General features: G+C 46.6%; 2 protein-coding genes across 4 annotated transcripts in view; one reads left to right on the top strand and one right to left on the bottom strand.

The window, feature by feature from the left end:
- ZNF276 (zinc finger protein 276) overlaps positions 1-22,527 on the top strand; it is a 43,697-nt gene extending 21,170 nt beyond the window's left edge. The window contains 7 exon segments of the mRNA XM_077450904.1: positions 3,674-3,749; positions 5,837-5,920; positions 11,534-11,644; positions 13,024-13,099; positions 13,175-13,292; positions 16,514-16,613; positions 21,934-22,527. Coding sequence (XP_077307030.1) covers positions 3,674-3,749; positions 5,837-5,920; positions 11,534-11,644; positions 13,024-13,099; positions 13,175-13,292; positions 16,514-16,613; positions 21,934-22,195 — 827 coding nt within the window. The 3' untranslated portion in view covers positions 22,196-22,527.
- The window catches only part of FANCA (FA complementation group A), a 66,911-nt gene continuing 65,314 nt past the window's right edge, over positions 22,465-24,061 (bottom strand). For all 3 annotated transcript variants that reach the window (XM_077450878.1, XM_077450886.1, XM_077450893.1), the window contains exon 43: positions 22,465-22,742. In XM_077450878.1, the coding sequence (XP_077307004.1) occupies positions 22,632-22,742 (111 nt within the window). In that variant the 3' untranslated portion in view covers positions 22,465-22,631. The remainder of the gene's footprint in view (positions 22,743-24,061) is intronic.

The following is a 24,061-nucleotide window of genomic DNA, read 5'->3' as shown; positions in this document are numbered from 1 at the left end:
CGGCGGTACGCATATATGTGACCTCTAGGTGGGTGGGCCTTCATGCCGGCGGTACGCATATATGTGACCTCTAGGTGGGCAGGCCTTCATACCGGCGGTACGCATATATGTGACCTCTAGGTGGGTGGGCCTTCATACCGGCGGTACGCATATATGTGACCTCTAGGTGGGTGGGCCTTCATACCGGCGGTACGCATATATGTGACCTCTAGGTGGGTGGGCCTTCATACCGGCGGTACGCATATATGTGACCTCTGGGCAGGTGGACCTTCATCCCGGTGGTACACATATATGTGACCTCTAGGTGGGTGGGGCCTTCATGTCGGCGGTACGCATGTGTGTATATATGTGACCTCTAGGTGGGTGGGGCCTTCATGTCGGCGGTACGCATGTGTGCATATATGTGACCTCTAGGCGGGTGGGCCTTCACACTGAGCGGCCGCATATATATGTGCACCAGAATGTAAACAGCTGTGCCGAGAGCCCGCGCCCCGCGCACTCACTGCACAGTTACTGGCAGCTAATGGAAAGCTCTGGATCTCTGCTTGCGATCGGGGTCTTTCCAATCATGTGACTGCCAATCACAGCGGTCACATGATAACAAAATTTCAACCCACCTTCCGGCATCAGAAACCTCTTTAAATGGCTGGGAGGTTCCGACATTTAATAGGTGGAGAGCCACAATGTAACAATAACAAGGCGCAATCCACTGAAATGTAAACCAACAAAGTGTGTTCCCCCAGAAGGGAGAGACTGGGGGCTTCTAGTGTGTGGCAAAATAACGACAAATATACCGTTTTGTTTTTTTAGTGCATTAAAATACACAATAAAAGCCATATCCATCAATTACAACCAGTCAGCAGAAAAGTATACAAGCTTTGAAACATGGTGGGAGTGACGCATTTCACACAGAAAGAGCTTCCTCAGGATCCACTTTTCTGCCTTCCTTTTATAGGATATGGTAGCTGACAGATAATGCAATAAACAAGATATCCCAAGTAAACCATTCAATTTCTTCAGAAAGTAGACACATTATAATATTATATTGTTTTTTTTTCCGATGTAATTTAATGGTTTACTTTGGATTTATTTTACCTGCCTCTAAACACCTGTATGTGTACATGGACACAACGCCTGTGTGCGCCTGAGGCCCTAACGATTTTCTTGATTTGGCAGCCATGGCTCAGATAATCTCCACCAAACTAAACGCCGACTTTTATCAGCTCACCCTCCTACTCTCCGCACTGCCCCCTCCGCCCCTCCCCCTATTTCTCCTCTATCAGACTCATCCTCTTCTCCCTTTTTTCTCTTCACCTCTTCTTCTTCTTTTTCTTCACCCTGAATTCCGAATTCCATGTCACTCCTCCACTTCTCTTATGGAGACGGTTTCCTCCCTCGATTTGTTGGCAGACGGTGACAGATCTGCTGGTTGTGAGTCATATGTTGGCACAAACGTTTGATCACAATCTGGTTACATCACATCCTCTGGGCGCGTTCTCTCGCTCTGCGTTCCTCTCCTGATCTCTTCATGACTCAATACTTCTCATCTGCTCTACCCCACCGAGTGTACATCTGTATATACGCCTCCACCGCTTATGTGTGCGCTTTGATCCTTCATGGCCATTGCCTGGATGCACGTGCCCACTCTGTGGATGCAGGTGCCCGCTCTGTGGATGCAGGTGCCCGCTCTGTGGATGCAGGTGCCCGCTCTGTGGATGCACGTGCCCGCTCTGTGGATGCACGTGCCCGCTCTGTGGATGCAGGTGCCCGCTCTGTGGATGCAGGTGCCCGCTCTGTGGATGCACGTGCCCGCTCTGTGGATGCAGGTGCCTGCTCTGTGGATGCACGTGCCCGCTCTGTGGATGCAGGTGCCTGCTCTGTGGATGCACGTGCCCGCTCTGTGGATGCAGGTGCCTGCTCTGTGGATGCACGTGCCCGCTCTGTGGTGGCACACACTCTTTTCATCATAAGATGCTTGCAAAAATCCTTTTATGTCAGATATTGAACACACAAGGGAATATCCCAATCTCGGGGACATTTAAAGTGATTGTAAAGGCTCATTTCTTTTTTTTTTTTTTTTCTTTAAAAATAACAAACATGTATTACTTCTCTCCTCTGTGCAGTTGGTTTTGGACAGAGCAGACCGATCCTCCTCTTCTGGGGGTCCTTCTTTGCTGTTCCTGGCTCCTCCTCCTCTTTTTTTTTTTCATGTGGGTTTACAATCACTTTATGTAATCTTCAGGCCTAAAATATATATATATTTTTTAATGTGTGTAAAAATGGCAAACCGCTCCAGTAGCAAAAAGGGATTAAAGTGCAGAAGGTGCATTTTATGCATTAAGATAAAAAGCCTTCTGTGTGTAGCAGTGTCCCCAGCATCCTCTCATACTTACCCGAGCCCCTTCTCTCTCCAGCGATGTCCACCAGTGTCTTACCTGTCCCAGAGACGCCTCCTGATTGGCTGAGACACAGCAGCGGTGCCATTGGCTCCCACAACTGTCAATCAAAATCAGCCAGCCAAACAGGGGAGAGGGGGCGGGGGCCAGGTCTGGGCTCTGTGTCTGAATAGATACACAGAGCTCTGACTCGGCTCGGGTGACCCTCAGCCAGCAGCCTGCTACAGGGGACACCTGAGCAGAGTCCCTTTTTGCTACTGGAGCGGTTTGCCATTTTTACACACATTAAAAAATATATATATATTTTAGGCCTGAAGATTACATAAAGTGATTTTAAACCCACATGAAAAAAAAAAAAAGACAAAGGCATAATGAGCTAGTATGAATAGTATACTAGCTCATTATGTAATACTCACCTGAGATTGAAACCCTTGCTGCGGTGCCCGCACAAAGCACCAGCCAGCGACATCTCTCTCTGGAATTACTAATGCGTACCTTACGGCGCTGTGATTGGCCGGAGCTGGGATGACATCACTCCCGCACATGCACGCGGGAGCCGCCGGTAGCAGCACATTCACTGAAGCAAACGGCACGTACATGCCATTGCTTCAGTGTACATGTGCCAATGACGTCGGCACACGCAGATACAGGAGATATCCGGGGGAGCTACAGATAAGCTTTATTATAGCCCTTATTATAGGCTTACCTGTAGCAAAGAGTGGATTGTAAGGGTTTACAACCACTTTAAAAGCCCCCAAAACATAATACATCTTCTGTTTAAGGGCAAAATATCAGAGATGCGTTCTGTGGATGAGCGGAAATAAATCCACTCATTCAACTCCTCCATTCACAGAACGATTCTCTTCACACCCAACGCGTTTCGAACAACACTTTCTTCTTTACAGATGAGGAAACCATCTGCAAGCCAACCAACAAACTTACATAGGATATTCCTACTTCCCCCGAGGAAGTGTTATTGGAAACGTGTGAGAGAGAAGAGAATTGTACCCAACATGTTCTGATCACAGTTGGGGCTTCATGTATTGTTTTTCTTCTTTTCTCTTTTTTTAATATGTTTCAAATAAAAATGTATTTTATTTTTTTATATCTATACTATATGTGTGAACATGTGGAATGCCCGAATGCCTTTAGAATTCTCTGCTTGTAGTTACATCGGGATGTTGGCATTCATGAATCGGGTCCCATTATCTGCTGGTTGTTTCTATTTAAATCCTTCCATAGAGTGAAATAGACGCTCTGAATTTTCTTTCTTACAGAAGAACAAGTTGGAGGAGCTTTCCCTCAGACTACGAATGAGCGGGACAAGGAGGAGGGCAGCGACCTGTCAGACGGGTGAGTGGCTCGTGTGTGTAACAATCGGGACTGGTTCAAAACGAATGGGTTTTAATGGCAATTTAGGTGGTAGACAGGTAAGGGTGTGTGTGTGTAATATATATATGTGTGTGTGTGTGTATATATATATACCTGGAGTCAACTGTGGAAGTTCTTAGGAAAGTAAGCTGCCACTCAGCCTAGCGTGCCTGTACCGGAACGAGAGCCACCAGCCGGAAGGAACTGTAGTCAGCGAGGACCGCAGGGGGAGCCGAGCCGAAAATGGGGCAGATAGATCAGGAGGAGCGGCTTACTTTCCTTAGAACTTCCACAGATGACTCCAGGACACCTCCCTCTGGCCCAAATACAACGTATAGATCTATACCTACCTGTCTGCTAGCTATGTAGGTCGCCATTTGGCTTTTAATAAAACCCGCTTAGGTTGGCGCCCCCTTCTGTCCTGTCTGTTTCCTACAGAGAATTCCTTCACTCTATGGCAGTGATGGGGAACCTCGGCACCCCAGATGTTTTGGAATTACATTTCCCATGATACTCAACTACACTGCAGAGTGCCAGAGCATCATGGGAAATGTAGTTCCGAAACATCTGGAGTGCCAAGGTTCCCCATCACTGGTCTATGGGGAGCGGCCGCTAATGTTGCTTTTATACATTTTATAAATGCACTTTTCATATATATATAACAGAATTTTACTATTATGGACTTTATTTTTAGCCACTAGGGCAGATCTGTTTGTTTTCCAGCACTATTCATATTCATCATTTGCTTTTTTATATGTATGAGCTGCACGATTAATCGTTAAAAAAAATGCAATCTCAATTCAACTCCCCTCAGGATCTTAATCCGGCATTTCCATGATTCTGTGTAACAAGTGCAGAGCAGTTCCTGCTCACAGCTGTCAAAAGGGGGGGGGGAACCCTTAAAACAAACATTGTATCATTTGGTTCTTTTAGAGATCAAAGGGGTGATCTTTGGTCTATAAATGAGGGCATTATAACCACATAAAGACCAGACTGTTTTCTGACATTTGTTAAAATCAGTATTTTTTGCTGGAAAATGACTTGGAACCCCCATAAATTCTATATATATATTTTTAGAGACCCTAGTGAATAAAATGGCAGTCGTTGCAAATATTTTATGTAACGCCGTATTTGCGCGGCAGTCTTTCAAACGCAATTTTTTGTGAAAAAATGCACTTCAATAAATGAAAAAAAAAACTGAACAGTAAAATTAGCCCAATTTTTTAATGTTAAAGATGTTACGCCGCAAATCATGAGCTTTATTTAAAGCAAAAAAATTGTGATTCTCATTTTATCCAAAATCGTGAATCTCTAGTGTGTGTGTGTTTTATTTCTATATATATATATATATATATATATATATATATATATATATATATATGTATATATATATATATGTGTGTGTGTGTTTATATATATATATATATATAATATGTGTGTGTGTGTTTATATATATATATATGTGTGTGTGTGTTTATATATATATAATATGTGTGTGTGTGTTTATATATATAATATGTGTGTGTGTGTTTATATATATATATATGTGTGTGTGTGTTTATATATATATATATGTGTGTGTGTGTTTATATATATATATGTGTGTGTGTGTTTATATATATATATATATATATAATATGTGTGTGTGTGTTTATATATATATGTGTGTGTGTGTTTATATATATAATATGTGTGTGTGTGTTTATATATATATATATGTGTGTGTGTGTGTGTGTTTATATATATATATATATGTGTGTGTGTGTTTATATATATTATATGTGTGTGTGTGTTTATATATATATATATGTGTGTGTGTGTGTTTATATATATATATATAATATGTGTGTGTGTGTTTATATATATATATATATGTGTGTGTGTGTTTATATATATATATGTGTGTGTGTGTTTTTTATTTCTATATATATATATAATGTGTATGTTTTATGTGTGTGTGTGTGTTTATATATATATATATAATATGTGTGTGTGTGTATAAGGACCCTGTAATGGCTCTATACAGGTAAATGTTACCTAAAGTCAGGAAACGGGTTTTCTCTCTACAGAGAGTCCCATAGTAAAGAAGATGGAGAGGAGAGGGGGGACCTCCTGTCTTCAGATGACTCCTTTGAACCGTACCCAGAGAAAAGGTAATCTATCTACATCTGCCAAAGAATTTTACGATCCTAAGGCCGGGTTCACACCGCTGCGGCAGCGAGAACCCGGATGTGATTTGCACCGCACTGCAGTGCAAATCACATCCGATCTCTGTGCGATGCGAGTTCAGCCATACAGATAGTATACAGATAGTATACAGATAGTATGGCTGAATTCGCATCGCACCCGCCGCAAACTCGCACAGGACCCTTTTTTTGGTCCGCAGCAGAATCGGATCGCATGGGTGTTCCACCATGCGATCCGATTCCTGTCCGAGTTTGCAGATCGCACTGCGATATGCGAACTGATCTGGGGGTGTCATTAACATTTCACTGACACTCCCAGCAGTCCGCATAGGGCAGTGTGAACTGCCGCCGGGAGGCATGCGATGCGGGAAAACGCCGCGGATTTGCGGCGTTCCCGCATCGCTTCAGTGTGAACCCAGCCTAAAACAGATTTTTCTATGTGAAGTCACGAGAATCGAGATAAAGGAGCTGCTGATTTGCGGTCCGGGGTGCCGGTGTCTTGTAAAATAGGGTCCTCCATCAGATGCTGTCCCCTGCGTACTGCGCATGCGCAGTACACAGGAACACACATTCCGAAAATTGCCGAGGACGAACGGCGCCTGCGCCGTGAGTCCAGGTTCTATCCCCACTATCCAAGTGGACATAGAGTTAGAATAAAAAAGAGCCGAGCGGAGCGAGGCCGAGCCCGAAGCGTGGCGAGCGAAGCGTGGCGAGCGAAGCTCGCCCGCGAGGGGCCCTCTAAAATTCACTACCCTATGTCCGCTTGGATAGTGGGGCTACCTCCTCCACTCACGGCGCAGGCGCCGTTCAGCTTCGGAGATTTTCCGGCTGCGGACAGCATTTGATGGGCGGACTGTATTAGGCAGAACACCGGGACTCTTCCTGGTCCTCACTTCTCTGCCTTGTGAGTCACCGACTAAAGCTGGCCAATCACTGACCACAATTCATCCGGTTCAGCCGAATCTCTTTCGGTGTGTGGAGTCATTTCATCGACCTCTGTCACATTTTTTTTTAATTGGCTGATCAGTGTATTCGGATAGTCCGGGTCCCTCTGTCACAATACCACGTCCTGGTGAGGAAAGATTCCTCCATCCACTTTGTTTTTGTTCAGTGCGCTGGCTGAACAAAAGAAAAAGAAGCGTTTATGGCCAGCTTTAGGACAAGGCAGCCAGACAGAGGTTCTGTCTTTATCAGCGGCGCGCTTGTTTCATCTCTGGAGAGAGAGGGGGCTCAGGTAAGTAATTAGGGGGGCTGCTACACAGAGAAGGTTTATATCTTAATGCATAGAATACACCTTCTGCCTCCACAACTCCTTTAATCTTCTTGAGCAACTCCTTTGTTGCCTTGAATGTGTGTTGTGGGTCATTGTCCTGCTGGAATACCCATCCACCACCCATCTTCAATGTCCTGGCTGAGGGAAGGAGGTTCTCACTCAAGATTTGGAGGTACTTAGCAGGAAAACACCCCCAAAGCATAATGTTTCCACCTCCATGTATGATGGTGGGGGATGGTGTTCTTGGGGTCATAGGACCTCCATGTATGACGGTGGGGGATGGTGTTCTTGGGGTCATAGGTCCTCCATGTATGACGGTGGGGGATGGTGTTCTTGGGATCATAGGACCTCCATGTATGACGGTGGGGGATGGTGTTCTTGGGGTCATAGGTCCTCCATGTATGATGGTGGGGGATGGTGTTCTTGGGGTCATAGGACCTCCATGTATGACGGTGGGGGATGGTGTTCTTGGGGTCATAGGTCCTCCATGTATGACTGTGGGGGATGGTGTTCTTGGGGTCATAGGACCTCCATGTATGACGGTGGGGGATGGTGTTCTTGGGATCATAGGACCTCCATGTATGATGGTGGGGGGATGGTGTTCTTGGGGTCATAGGACCTCCATGTATGACGGTGGGGGATGGTGTTCTTGGGGTCATAGGACCTCCATGTATGACGGTGGGGGATGGTGTTCTTGGGGTCATAGGTCCTCCATGTATGACGGTGGGGGATGGTGTTCTTGGGATCATAGGACCTCCATGTATGACGGTGGGGGGATGGTGTTCTTGGGATCATAGGTCCCCCATGTATGACGGTGGGGGATGGTGTTCTTGGGATCATAGGTCCCCCATGTATGACGGTGGGGGATGGTGTTCTTGGGATCATAGGTCCCCCATGTATGATGGTGGGGGATGGTGTCCTTGGGGTCATAGGTCCTCCATGTATGACGGTGGGGGATGGTGTTCTTGGGATCATAGGTCCCCCATGTATGATGGTGGGGGATGGTGTCCTTGGGGTCATAGGACCTCCATGTATGACGGTGGGGGATGGTGTTCTTGGGGTCATAGGTCCTCCATGTATGACGGTGGGGGGATGGTGTTCTTGGGGTCATAGGTCCTCCATGTATGACGGGGGGGATGGTGTTCTTGGGGTCATAGGTCCTCCATGTATGACGGTGGGGGATGGTGTTCTCGGGGTCATAGGACCTCCATGTATGACGGTGGGGGATGGTGTTCTTGGGGTCATAGGACCTCCATGTATGACGGTGGGGGATGGTGTTTTTGGGATCATAGGACCCTCATGTATGACGGTGGGGGGATGGTGTCCTTGGGGTCATAGGTCCTCCATGTATGACGGTGGGGGATGGTGTTCTTGGGGTCATAGGTCCTCCATGTATGAGGGTGGAGGATGGTGTTCTTGGGGTCATAGGTCACCCATGTATGACGGTGGGGGATGGTATTCTTGGGGTCATAGGCAGCATTCCTCTTACTCCTCCAAACACGCCGAGTTGAGTTGATGCCAAAGATCTGGATTTTGGTCTCCTCTGACCACAACCCTTCCCCCGGTTCTCCTCGGAATCATTCGATGTTCATTAGTGATCTTCAGACAGACCTGTACATGTGATTTCCTGAGCGGAGGGACCTGTACATGTGATTTCCTGAGCGGGGGGACCTGTACATGTGATTTCCTGAGCGGGGGGACCTGTACATGTGATTTCCTGAGCGGGGGGACCTGTACATGTGATTTCCTGAGCGGAGGGACCTGTACATGTGATTTCCTGAGCGGAGGGACCTGTACATGTGATTTCCTGAGCGGGGGGACCTGTACATGTGATTTCCTGAGCGGGGGGACCTGTACATGTGATTTCCTGAGCGGAGGGACCTGTACATGTGATTTCCTGAGCGGAGGGACCTGTACATGTGATTTCCTGAGCGGGGGGACCTGTACATGTGATTTCCTGAGCGGGGGGACCTGTACATGTGATTTCCTGAGCGGGGGGACCTGTACATGTGATTTCCTGAGCGGGGGGACCTGTACATGTGATTTCCTGAGCGGGGGGACCTGTACATGTGATTTCCTGAGCGGGGGGGGGATCTTGCGGGGGCTGCAGGATTTCAGTCCCTCACGGTGTAGTGTGTTACCGATTGTTCTCTTGGTGACTATGGTCCCAGCTGAGATCATGGAGAAGATTCTCCGGTGTAGTTCTGGGCGGATTCCTCACCGTTCTCCTGATCATTGATCCTCCACGAGGTGAGATCTTCCATGGAGCCCCAGACCGAGGAGATCCATCGTTATTTTGTGTTTCCTCCATTTGTGAATAATCCCACCATCTGTTGTCTCCTCTCACCAAGCTGCTTGGAGATGGTCTTGTAGCCCATTCCAGCCTTGTGTAGGTCTCCAATCTTCTCCCCGACATCCTTGGACAGATCTTTGGTCTCCATGGTGGAGAGATTGGAATCTGATTGATTGCTTCTGTGGACAGGTGTCTTTTATACAGGTAACAAGCTGAGATTAGGAGCACTCCCTTTATGAGAGTGCTCCTAATCTCAGCTCATTACCTGTATAGAAGACACCTGGGAGCCAGAAATCTTGCTGATTGATCGGGGATCAAATACTTATTTCACTCATTAAAATGCAAATCAATTTATAACTTTTGAAATGCAATTTTATGGATATTATTTTTGTTGTTATTCTCTCGCTCACTGTTAGACCCCTTCCACATTGAGGCGCTTGAAAACTACCTATAAAAGCCGAGCGCTTTTGAGGAGTTAGCAGTGCGCTTTCTTGAAGGTATTAGAGACCTGATCTCATTATATGGGGTCCCTTCCCCCTATTAGAGACCTGATCTCATTATATCGGGTCCCTTCCCCCTATTGGAGACCTGATCTCATTATATCGGGTCCCTTCCCCCTATTAGAGACCTGATCTCATTATATCGGGTCCCTTCCCCCTATTAGAGACCTGATCTCATTATATGGGGTCCCTTCCCCCTATTAGAGACCTGATCTCATTATATCGGGTCCCTTCCCCCTATTGGAGACCTGATCTCATTATATCGGGTCCCTTCCCCCTATTAGAGACCTGATCTCATTATATCGGGTCCCTTCCCCCTATTAGAGACCTGATCTCATTATATCGGGTCCCTTCCCCCTATTAGAGACCTGATCTCATTATATCGGGTCCCTTCCCCCTATTAGAGACCTGATCTCATTATATGGGGTCCCTTCCCCCTATTAGAGACCTGATCTCATTATATCGGGTCCCTTCCCCCTATTGGAGACCTGATCTCATTATATCGGGTCCCTTCCCCCTATTAGAGACCTGATCTCATTATATCGGGTCCCTTCCCCCTATTAGAGACCTGATCTCATTATATGGGGTCCCTTCCCCCTATTAGAGACCTGATCTCATTATATCGGGTCCCTTCCCCCTATTAGAGACCTGATCTCATTATATCGGGTCCCTTCCCCCTATTAGAGACCTGATCTCATTATATGGGGTCCCTTCCCCCTATTAGAGACCTGATCTCATTATATCGGGTCCCTTCCCCCTATTGGAGACCTGATCTCATTATATCGGGTCCCTTCCCCCTATTAGAGACCTGATCTCATTATATCGGGTCCCTTCCCCCTATTAGAGACCTGATCTCATTATATCGGGTCCCTTCCCCCTATTGGAGACCTGATCTCATTATATCAGGTCCCTTCCCCCTATTAGAGACCTGATCTCATTATATCGGGTCCCTTCCCCCTATTAGAGACCTGATCTCATTATATCGGGTCCCTTCCCCCTATTAGAGACCTGATCTCATTATATCGGGTCCCTTCCCCCTATTGGAGACCTGATCTCATTATATCAGGTCCCTTCCCCCTATTAGAGACCTGATCTCATTATATCGGGTCCCTTCCCCCTATTAGAGACCTGATCTCATTATATCGGGTCCCTTCCCCCTATTAGAGACCTGATCTCATTATATCGGGTCCCTTCCCCCTATTGGAGACCTGATCTCATTATATCAGGTCCCTTCCCCCTATTAGAGACCTGATCTCATTATATCGGGTCCCTTCCCCCTATTAGAGACCTGATCTCATTATATCGGGTCCCTTCCCCCTATTGGAGACCTGATCTCATTATATCGGGTCCCTTCCCCCTATTGGAGACCTGATCTCATTATATCGGGTCCCTTCCCCCTATTAGAGACCTGATCTCATTATATCGGGTCCCTTCCCCCTATTAGAGACCTGATCTCATTATATCGGGTCCCTTCCCCCTATTAGAGACTGATCTCTTTCTGTTTGGCCATTCAGGATCGCTCCAAGGAAGAGCAGACACAGAGAGGCTCGGAAGACCCGAGAACCCCGGGAGAGGAAGAAGCCGGGCCCCAAACCAGGCTGGAAGAATATGATTAAAAGAGAGCGGTGAGTATGGGGCCATTTTTCTCTGGAATTTTAAAACGATATATATGCAATTAAATAAAATTATTTGTCAAAAAAAGTCATTTTCTGCATCAAATTTGCAAAAGTTGAATTATTGAACTCAACAATCACATTAAATAAGAATTGAAAACATCCGCCGCCCACAAGTTGTGAATGATATAATACGTGTGAATGAGATTATAAACCACGGTAGGTGAGCCCCTATTAGAGACACAGGGTGACTTAGACATAGGAGGTGCATGGGGAGTGGAACCAAGGATTTCCCAACCTCCCCAAGGGATTCCGGGTTCCACAGAACTCCCATCACAAGTAGGGATAATATATCCCTCAATAGTAATATTTCCCACCCCCAATCAGAGATGAATTCCGCCCAACTAATCGCACAATAGGTTATAGCGGGGGGGGAGGCAACCAATGAGAATCGGGGATCAACCTGAACAACATGAAAGGGATTAAAGGTCACCGGGGTGCGGCAGAGGTTGGTGTTATAGTGCAGCAGATGGTGTCAGTATTTTTATTTTATTTTATTTTTTTACAATTGCTTTTTTTTTTTTTTACAGCCCTGATGGGGGGCTTTTGTGAGATATCAGGAGTCTAAACAGACCCCTTATGTCTCACTTTTAAAGAAGGAGATTGAGGACGCAGTTCTCAGTCTTCATCTCTGCAGCCTCAGCAGCACAGAATGAATGAACAGGAAGAGCTCCATACAGAGGCTTCCCATTCATTCACAAACCAAAGCATAGTAAACACAGTTTACTATACTTCACTTACAAATGAACATAGTGATCGGTACTGATCACTTACTGTGTTCATTTAGACAAGGAAGGGGTTGGTAAAGTACATATTTACCGGCCCCTTCCTCTGCTCTTAAATATTGAAATGATCCCCCACAGCAGACAACGGGAGTAGAGGGGAAGTCAGCAGCAAGTCAGAGCATTCTGTGCAGATGTTTTATCACAGAGGGCGCTAGAGGCCAAGTTCCCCTTGGACCCCTTCCTCCTCAGCTATGTACTAAACGGTGACTTGACCATGTTTTTATAGAGATTGGGTGGTGAGGGTCCTGAGTCCTAGATATAAATGATCACGCTTATTGTAGTCTCGCTGGTCTGGTTGGTTGGTGGCCAGCCCTTGGCTTGCGGGGGGGGGGTGGCATTTTATGCCACAAGTGGAGGGAGGGCTCCGGAGCAAATTGAAATAAATCTCACACAGGAGGTAAGTTAGGCTCTGGATGAAAAGAGAAGTGACGTCAGCCAGCACTTCATCAGTATAGGGAAGGACGGGCGATTTCAGGTCGTAGCTTTCTAAGCATTCCCCACCAATGGCATCCGCGATGAAGGCACCAATTGTACTCTGTCTTCCAGGGAGGAGCTGCCTACAATCTACAAGTGTCCTTACCAGGGCTGCACTGCCGTCTACAGAGGGGCCGATGGGATGAAGGTAGGTAGGAGCACAATGGCTGATCCTGAATGTCATTCCTGGAACACAAAGTCACCTCTCGGCTGTGCCTTACAGAAACATATTAAGGAACATCACGAGGAGGTACGAGAGCGACCCTGTCCCCATCCCGGCTGCAACAAAGTCTTCATGATAGACCGCTACCTGCAGAGACACGTCAAGCTCATCCACACAGGTGACTGCACTTCCACTGAACATTCCATTCAGCTCCAATTTGTAAATGTTAGGCCGCGTACACACGGGCGGACTGTCTGACGGACTTGGTCCGCTGAAACGTGTTTCAGCGGACAGTCCGCCCGTGTGTGGGCTTCAGCAGACTTTTTCAGCGGACAGTCTGGCGGACTTAGTCTTTCGGAATTTCCGTAATATTGTCCGTCCAACTTTGGTTTCAGCGGACAGTCCGCTCGTGAGTAGGCAAGTTGGACGGACTAAGAATGGCGCATGCTCAGAAAGGATTTACACGCCGAAGGTTGCATTGCAGTGTATTGGGCGTCGTATTTCTAGTCCCGTTGTACGTGTTGTACACGTCATTACGCAAGCTTTCAGCGGACTGTCTGTTCATCGTGTGTGGTCAAGTCCGTTCATTCAAAAGTAGGACGGACTGTCCGTCGGATTGTCTGACGGACTTAGTTGGCCAGACAGTCCGCCCGTGTGTACGCGGCCTTACACACCGATCCTAACGGGAATGCTGATTGAGACTATAAGGAGGCTGCTAGTAGGCTTTTAACAAGCTTCAAGAAATTCTGAAACCTGCTAGCAGCCTCCTTAACCACTTCCCACCCGCACAACATCATCAGTAATATCTGAATGGTGGGTTCACTTACAGACATCATTCGGAGATCTTCTTTTAGACCCCTTTCACACTGGGGCATTTTTTGGGTGCTTTAGCGTTAAAAAAAGCACCTGTAAAGCGCTTGAAAGAAGCTGCAACTGCAATCCCAATGTAAAAGCCCGAGTGCTTTCACACTGAGGCGCTGCACTGGCAGGGCATCAAAAAAAGTCCTGCAAGCAGCTTCTTTGCAGCGCTTTTGGAGCGATGAATACACGGCTCCTAGAGAGCCCCTTCCCATTGAAATCAATGGGAAGCGCCTGAAAAGCGCTTTTGGCAGCAGCGTTTTGTGGGCGCTTTTAACCCTTTATTTGGCCACTAGCAGGGGTTAAAAGCGCCCCAATAACGCTTGAAAAACGCTGGTAAAGTGCTGCTAGTTTAAGCGGCGCTTTATGAGCGTTTTTCGGGTGCTGACATTGTGAAAGAGATCTTAAAACTCTTGGGCTTTCACATTGGGACTGCAGATGAGGCTTCTTTCAAGCGCTTTACAGGCGCTTTTCTTTAACGCTAAAGCGCCTGAAAAACGCCCCAGTGTGAAAGGGGTCTTAGAGTTGGCGATTCCCTGCACCGTAGGAACAATCATAGCGGCTGCTTGAACGTTTTTACATGCAGCGGGACGGGACGCCCCTCCCGCCGCCCTCCAGTGCTTCTACCAGGTCTTCCGTGTGATGGGCGAACCGGAGGAGGAATCGAACAGCACCGCATGTTGACTGTAGAGATTTCCGGCGGGCCAGATGGTCCCCCGAAGTCTCGGATCATTCGGATGTTATGACGTCATGCCCAGCCTCTGCATTTGAAGAACGTTGCTGGTTGTCAAATGGTTTAGAGCATTAACAGAGCTTGCTGTCCACACCGCTCTTCTGCAAGCTGAAGCCCCAGGTGACACAGGCCTTAGTCGGTTGTTTGATGGTCTTCAACCTGCAGTACCTTATCTGTACTCCGCCATTGCCTTGTTTGCCCCCAAGAAGCCCAGTATAAATTCCAGGTTGGTGCCCACAGGGCTAAGGACCAGTGGCACAGGGGCCACCCCCCTATGTGTCCAGCCCCCTAATCTACATGAATAATGCCAACACATGGATTCCAATGTTTTTTTTTTTTTTTTTTTAAGCACATAATTAGAGCCTGAGGCTCGAATTTGCTTTGAAAAAGGGTGGGCTTGGGGCGCAGAGCACTGCAGGGCTATTGTCTTCCTCATTCTCCCGGCCCATCAGGAAGCCCCAATTGGCTAGGGGGAGTCTTGGGGGGGTGGTGTTAGTTATTCAAAATATTGAGCACCAGCCACCACTGCTAAGGACCCTCCCACAGACCCCATATGACGCCACTCTGCAGGCTTATCAGAATCCAGGAGCCCCCTTTGATAAAGGGGCCCCCAGATATTGGCCCCCCACCCTATGTGAATGAGTATGGGGTACAATGTATCCCTACCCATTCACCTGGTGAAAAAAGTGTAAATAAAAAAAACACAAGTTTTTAAAATAATTTATTAGACAGCTCCGGTGGTCTTCTCTTCTTCCGTCTTGGGGGGTTCTTCTCGCTGGACTCTTCCGGGACTGTTAGATGCTATAAATGAGGCATAATTGCCTCTTCCTTTTCGGGTCCGATGTCCCTTTTAAGATAAGCCGGTGCTTGGCTTTTTTTTTTCTCCTCCGCTGTCAGCGGATGTCAGGTGGTTAATAGAGGCTTCTGGTGAGTTTGACCCCCTGGGGGAGTTGCTTCACGAGGTGGGTTACAGAACTTTATTCTGTGGTGGAAGGTGCTAAGACAATTGTGATCAAACGCCTATTACACTTTGAACTGTCAACACATCCGTCTATATAGAGACCATCGCCTGCGGTGTTCTGCCACATGCTCATGATTTTATCATCATTTATTTTTAATTTACAGCAATGTTTTAGTATTTGAATCATCCAAGGACTATATTTGTTTTATGCAGATACTACTCTTTTATTTTGCTTTATCTTTTAAACAGCTGCTTGGTATTCTTTTTAATATGTTGCATATTATATTATGAAGTACAATTTATTTATTATCGGTGTAGTTCTGCTGGGGGAAGCTGTGGGTTTGATGCGGCACCGAGTAGGTGTATTGCAGGCCCTTATTAGCCCTTGTACACACGGTCGGAGATTCAGACGGAATGTGTCCCATGAGACCGTTTCGTTGGATAATCCGACTGTGTGTGGTCTCCATCGGAATATCCGATGGACCAAGTTTTCCAACTTGTCCGTAAAATTTTCCGACAAAATGCTCCGATCGGACATAGTCCGATCATGTGTAGCCTACTCCGACGGACAAAGTGCCACGCATGCTCAGATCAAATTCCTAGACCAAAGCTATTGGCTACTTGCCTGAACGTAGTCCCGTCGTAACAAAATAACGTCATCACGTTATGTACAATCGGATTTTCCGACAACTTTGTCCGACCGTGTGTATGCAACAGTTTCGGACAAAATGCAATGGATTTGGCTGTCAGAATGTCCGGCCCGCGTGTACAAGGGCTTACACCTCTCTAGTTTAGACTGTAAAGTATAGGAAGCCTTATTGTCTGACACCTGTGATCTGATCCCCAGAGGAGAGGAATTACATCTGTGACCAGTGTGGACAGGCCTTCAAACAACGAAAACACTTATCTGTGCATCAGATGAGACACTCAGGAGCTAAACCCTTACAGTAAGTACAACTTCAATGCTGATAGTACCTACCGGCCTTCCAGCCAAAAACCAATGTATTATTGTTACATAAAGGGGCAGCGTGGAGTACATACGTACTGGAAGTGACATCTGGTAGATCACATGGACTCTACAGATGTGAAATTTTGTGGGTGTTCGACAGCCGTGCTTCTCAACCTCGGTCCTCAAGTCCCCCCAACAGGCCATGTTTTCAGGTTTTCCTTCATCTTGCACAGAGCAATAAGGTAAGTTTTAGCCTTGAATAAACATTAGATCACAAAAAAAATGAGCGTACCATCATCCGAATCAATACATTTTGTGGAAACAGGAGGTTATAGGAATGGCGGGGCAGTTGCTGATACTATACCCGGCATATCCAAACCTACAAGATTGTCCGGAGTTTATGGACTACCTCGGTACTTGATAATAAATGTCAATCAAATATAATAAAAAAAATGTAGAAACATTTAATAACAACCAAAACATTTATACAAACATGTAAACATTTAACGAAATACGAATACGAAACCCGCTAGAAATTGTTTGTTTGGTTTTATTTCATTAAATGTTTACATGTTTGTATATATTTTTTGGTTATTAAACTTTTGTACATTTTTTTTTATTATATTTGATTGACATTTATTATCAAGTACCGAGGTAGTCCATAAACTCCGGACAATCTTGTAGGTTTGGATATGCCGGGTATAGTATCAGCAACTGCCCCGCCATTCCTATAACCTCCTGTCTCCACAAAACATCTTGCACAGGTGCTTTACATTTTGGACAGCTACTTTATCTAAGAGAAATTCCCAAAACATGGCCTGTTGGGGGTACTTGAGCACAGGGTTGAGAACCATTGTTGTACAGCAATAAGTAAGGCAGAAGAGAATGTGTTCAATCAGATGGACTACATGGCAGCTCTTGGACCCGGGGGGAGTAGTCCCCACACATGGAAGTCTTCCAGGAGCTGTGTTGCAGGCGGGGGATGCCAGAGGTGGACTTCCTGTCCTCCAGGATCATCTTCTAATTGGATGGGTTTGTATCAAGGTGCAGGGATCCTCTATCACAGGAGTTTCTAAAATGTACAAACCAAGGACCAGTTTAATCTGCTTCAGACTTTAGGGGGGCTGGACTGTGGCCAGTGGGAGAAGAAAACGTCCTGGTGTTTGTGGGAGTAAACCATGCCCCATCTTTGCTATTAGGGGAAATATTAGTGCCCAGCCATTGGTATAAATGGAAGGAGTTGTGCCCCACTCTTGGTGTCAGTGGGGGGGGGATAGTGCCCCAAGACCCAGATAAAGGTATGTAAAGGGCTGCAGTTTGGAGACCCCTGCTTTAGAGGAAGCTCTGGTGGTTTCTATAAGAGAGAGTAGACCCGGATCTATTCCTTTCCTCCCCTGAAACGTCTTACATGCCTTCGCAGGATTCAGGAGTGCATTCTGGTGATCCTCATTTCTCTGGACTGGCCCAGACAGATGTAAAGCTAACCCAGTAAGACCCTCTGTGGGCACTGCCAGATTATTGGGATCTTCTGTCTCAAGGTTGAGTGCAGAAATTCAGAATGGAGTCCACCCAGTTGGTGATTGCTTCACTTCAACAATGGGACTTCCCAATATCAGTGGATATCAAGGCTGCCTACCCGCACATTCCTTCCTGGTATCTGTAGATATCAAGGCTGCCTCCCCGCACATTCCTTCCTGGTACCTGTAGATATCAAGACTGCCTCCCCGCACATTCCTTCCTGGTACCTGTAGATATCAAGACTGCCTACCCGCACATTCCTTCCTGGTATCTGTAGATATCAAGACTGCCTACCCGCACATTCCTTCCTGGTATCTGTAGATATCAAGGCTGCCTACCCGCACATTCCTTCCTGGTATCTGCAGATATCAAGGCTGCCTCCCCGCACATTCCTTCCTGGTATCTGCAGATATCAAGGCTGCCTACCCGCACATTCCTTCCTGGTATCTGTAGATATCAAGGCTGCCTCCCCGCACATTCCTTCCTGGTATCTGCAGATATCAAGGCTGCCTACCCGCACATTCCTTCCTGGTATCTGCAGATATCAAGGCTGCCTACCCGCACATTCCTTCCTGGTATCTGTAGATATCAAGGCTGCCTACCCGCACATTCCTTCCTGGTATCTGCAGATATCAAGGCTGCCTACCCGCACATTCCTTCCTGGTATCTGTAGATATCAAGGCTGCCTCCCCGCACATTCCTTCCTGGTACCTGTAGATATCAAGACTGCCTACCCGCACATTCCTTCCTGGTATCTGTAGATATCAAGGCTGCCTACCCGCACATTCCTTCCTGGTATCTGTAGATATCAAGGCTGCCTACCCGCACATTCCTTCCTGGTATCTGCAGATATCAAGGCTGCCTCCCCGCACATTCCTTCCTGGTATCTGCAGATATCAAGGCTGCCTACCCGCACATTCCTTCCTGGTATCTGTAGATATCAAGGCTGCCTCCCCGCACATTCCTTCCTGGTATCTGCAGATATCAAGGCTGCCTACCCGCACATTCCTTCCTGGTATCTGCAGATATCAAGGCTGCCTACCCGCACATTCCTTCCTGGTATCTGTAGATATCAAGGCTGCCTACCCGCACATTCCTTCCTGGTATCTGCAGATATCAAGGCTGCCTCCCCGCACATTCCTTCCTGGTACCTGTAGATATCAAGGCTGCCTCCCCGCACATTCCTTCCTGGTATCTGCAGATATCAAGGCTGCCTACCCGCACATTCCTTCCTGGTATCTGCAGATATCAAGGCTGCCTACCCGCACATTCCTTCCTGGTATCTGTAGATATCAAGGCTGCCTCCCCGCACATTCCTTCCTGGTATCTGTAGATATCAAGGCTGCCTCCCCGCACATTCCTTCCTGGTATCTGTAGATATCAAGGCTGCCTACCCGCACATTCCTTCCTTTTTTTTTTTTTTTGCCCATTCTCCATTCACATAATGGTGGCAGCATAACCCAATTGTTATGGAGATGAAGAAACGCTGTGTCCTTTGATGTACTCCAAGAACAGGATTTTTACAGATAAACCAAAAGTTAAATTTTTTTAGGTCACAAATACAATATTTTGTATTTTAATATTTTGTATTTTAATATTTTGTATTTTAATATTTTGTATTTTTTCTTTAAAGGATAAGTTTCTTTTTTGCACTTTTTTTTTTTTTTTACCTAAAAAAAATAAAATAAAAATGATATAGTTTTTTTTTTTTCTAAGGCATCTGCAGAGGATTGCACCTGTGATCAGCACATTTTGAATGCAATCTCAAGCTTCTGCAGACTCTCATGACAGCTGTCTGTAGTACATCATAGGGGCAGGCAGTTACCGAAGATACACCGCATACTAGCTCATTATGAGCGAGGCCTCGGCGTCTGATCCTGGTCCACACCGAGGGAGCGGACATGTTCCCTCTGCGTTTCTTCTGGGTTCGCGGCTCCGACTCTGCAAAAGGCCGGAGCCGCAACGTCTTCTTCCCAGCAAGGTCCGGCAGCGTCTGCTGGGCATTTGCAGCACATGTGCCGCTGATGTCAGCAGCTGCATGAAAAGTGAATATCTCCTAAACCTAGATATTCATTTTACCTACAGGGAAGTCTTATTCTAGGCCTTATTCTAGGCTTACCTGTAGGTAAAAAATAAAAAAAAGGTAAAAAACAAAACAAAAACAAACACACACTTTAAGAACTACAATCCATCAGCCACAATGGCTGGCGGTACTTATGAATGAATGATGTGGCCGTAGCCCCCGCATGGCCACACTGGTTTCAAATTGTGACAGCGGGTGAGAGGAGAGGATTCTCTGCCCCCTGACAAAGGGAGGAGGGAGCAAGAAGAGCATGTAACATGTTCCAAAAGGTGAACCTGGCCTTTAAAGAGAGTCTGCAGGAGCCTGACTTTGCACCTGAGATCTGCTGATCACGGGTACAATGCTCTGCAGGCTTCCTCGGAAAAAAAAAAAGGTGAACTTATCCTTTGAAGCAGTGCATAAAGCTTTAGAATTCTTTCAATGTGTTTTCCAGGGCATCCCCATCTCCTATTAAAAATAGACTTGGTTACAGAGTTCAGTAGCTGAAGCTGGAATTTCACACAAAAGGTGATTAGAGTATATATATTTTTTTTAGTTTTGGGTAGAATGGAAAGGGATTATTACTAAAAACAGCTCAGTGCTGTGTATGGCTGGAAGCGATCTGCCACATTCCATCGAGGCCTTTTCATCTGTTCTACAATGGAAAGGGATTAGAACGGTCAGTTTTTAGTTGTCTGCTCCCCTGTTGGGGAGATTCCTCCTTTCTATTTGTCCTGTTTAATATTATTGTTGAAAGTAAATGAAAATCCCAAATTTTGGGTCATTCCCGGGAAAGTAATAAAAGGAGAAATCTTCCAATGGGGGGGGTCCCCTTAATTTGCAGAGATTGCCTCTCACTTCCTGTTTGGATATGGGACAGGAAGTGAAGGAAAATCTCTACGATGGAAAAAAAAAAAATTTTTTGCCCATAGTTCTACTATAAAGGCCCCTTTCACATTGGGGTGGTTTGCAGGCGCTACAACGCTAAAAAAAAGCGCCCTGAAACAGCCGCTGCTCTCTCTCCAGCGTGAAAGCCCGAGGGCTTTCACACTGGAGCGGTGCGCTTGCAGGGCGGTCAAAAAAGTCCTGCAAGCCGCATCTTTGGAGCGCTTTATTTACCGCTCCTAAAGTGCCCCTTCCCATAGAAAACAATGGGGCACTGCTGCAAACCCACCTGCAAAGCGCCAATGCGTTTTGCGGGCGGTTTTAACCCTTTTGTGGCCACTAGCGGGGGTTAAAACTGCCCCGCTGGCAGGCAAATAGCGCCACTAAAACTATGGTAAAGCACCGCTAAATATAGCGCCGCTTTACCACCCCAGTGTGAAAGTAGCCCAAGTCAGATCACTGACTCCTGCACCTCCCTGAGTGAAGAGAACATCTGCGGTCCTGTCGCGCTGTAAATGACACCAAAGTAGTGCAGGAACCTTTTCCAAAATTGCCCCGTTCTGAGTCGCATTGATGGGAATGAGCATCATTGTAAACGATGAGATTTCCCCTGTCGTGCGATTTGTGTGACTTGAACCTCATCAGAAGTTGCACAAAAGTGTAAACCAGATCCGATTCATAATGCTTTGTAACTCATGTATTATAGTAACGAAATGTCATTTCTGTCTCCTCCGTGAACGGAACGTTCGTCATGCGTTGTCGTCTCTCAGCCAGCGCAGCCTTTTTGCATCTTCTGAGTGGTCATGTGACGGCGTTTATCTGTAACACGTTCCTCTTCCCCTCCCCCCATCAGATGTGAAGTGTGCGGCTTCCAGTGCAGACAGCGCGCGTCACTCAAGTATCACATGACCAAGCACAAGGCCGAGGCCGACCTGGAGTTCGCGTGTGACCAGTGCGGGAAACGTTTTGAGAAGGCGCACAATCTCAACGTGCACATGTCTATGGTCCACCCGCTCACCCAGAGCCCCGCCAAGCCCCCCGAAACTGAACCCGACACCCCCTCAGGGACGATGGAAGCTGTGAAACCAGAACTGGCCCGACAACTGCCCAGCTGAGGCCTGGACAGAAAAAAAAAACATGTGGAAGACTAACTTTTTTATACGATTTTTAATTGTTTTTCTGTACAGAGCACAGCGCGGATCCGCGAGCCCTTGGATTTCACACAGTGAACATAAAACAGTCCTATTTTTTATTTTTTTTGGCACTCCGGGCGTCCCCTCCCCCGAAGTGTTCAGTGCTTCCTCCTCCATGAACTGGAAAGCAGACGCTGCAGCGCAGTGTTTCCTCCTCTCTGGGTTTACAGACATAAAACTAGATCGATAGATAGATAGGTGGATAATTTATGAACTGATGTGAAAGCCTTTGAATAAATTATTTACACAGTAAACAGTGCCAGCTGCTCTTTGCAATGACTCCGGCCATCGATCGCTTTCTATACTTCCTGCACCAACCACATCTCTCCGCCTGCGTGGTCATTAGAGGCAGACTTCTTCAGAATAGATCGGGGGGCTCATCGTACATACAGTCCTCCTCCTCGCTCCGCATAATGTTCCTGAGCAAGCCAGCCAACTCCGGGTCCTTCTCTTCCCAGGAGATCACAATCTGCACAGAACAAACAGATTACTCCATACATTTATCTGGAGGGGAATCTGACAAAAAAATTGGTTAAAACTCATCTCTGGGCAAAATTATTCTCCCCCCCCTTCCCCCACCACATCCCTCAGATGGACAACGGTGAAGGTCGGCCGCCATTTACCCCCTGGGAATTGTTCTTTCTCATTGGGAAGCTACAGATCCTCACTTACTAGATAGGGAGCGACACATCCTGACTGGCCTGGCAAGGAAGTAAAAGTTGTCTTTTATCGATCCTGCCGCTGGCGAGTGCTTGTCTGACACGCCCGTTACAATGCCCATCAATCACAGAAGATGAGCACACACACATTACAAGCTGATTGTTAATAAATCTAAGACCCCTTTCACAACAGGGAAATTTGCAGACACTATAGCGTAAGAAATCCGGTGCGCTGGCAGGACGTCAAGGAAAAGTCCTGCCAGCCGCTTCTTTGGAGCGGTGTGTTTACCGCTCCTCCACCGCTGCTCCCCATTGAAATCAATGGGGCAGCGCTGTAATACCGCCGGCAAAATGCCACTATTGCAGCATATTGCCTGCGGTTTTAACCCTTTCTCGGCCGCTAGCGGGGCGCTTTTACGAAATGCGCCACAAATCCCGCGGTAAAACACCGCTAAAAATAGCGGCGTTTTACCGCCCACGCTATGGGCGGTGTGGTGTGAAAGGGGTCTAAGGGAGGAAGATTGTGCAATGAATAGTGTGAGGTCTTCACGTAAATCATTTTATTTATATCCTATTGCATAGATGGTGTTAACCACTTAACCCCCGGACCATTTGGCTGGCCAAAGACCAGAGCGTTTTTTTTTGCGATTCGGCACTGCGTCGCTTTAACTGACAATTGCGCGGTCGTGCGACGTGGCTCCCAAACAAAATTGACGTCCTTTTTTTTCCCCACAAATAGAGATTTCTTTTGGTGGTATTTGATCACCTCTGCGGTTTTTATTTTTTGTGCTATAAAAAAAAAAAAAGTGAAAAAAAATCCCCCAAAAATATATAAAAAAATAAATAAATTTTTCCCTCAGTTTAGGCCGATATTCTTCTACATATTTTTGTTAAAAAAAAAAAAAAAATTGCAATAAGTGTTTGATTGGTTTGCGCAATAGTTTTATGGCATTTTTATTAGTAATGGTAGTGATCAGCGATTTTTATCGTGACTGCGACATTACAGCGGGCGCATCGGACACTTTTGGCGTGATTTTGGGACCATTCATATTTATACAACGATCAGTGCAATTAAAAATGCATTGACTACTGTGTAAATGTGACTGGCAGTGAAGAGGTTAAGTGTGTC

Source organism: Lithobates pipiens, unplaced genomic scaffold (genome assembly GCF_037356315.1).
Source record: "Lithobates pipiens isolate NorthernLeopardFrog02 unplaced genomic scaffold, aLitPip1_a1.2 Scaffold_10, whole genome shotgun sequence".
Taxonomy (NCBI): domain Eukaryota; kingdom Metazoa; phylum Chordata; class Amphibia; order Anura; family Ranidae; genus Lithobates; species Lithobates pipiens.
Note: the sequence above shows the minus strand (reverse complement) of the source record. Positions and strands in the feature narration are given on the sequence as shown.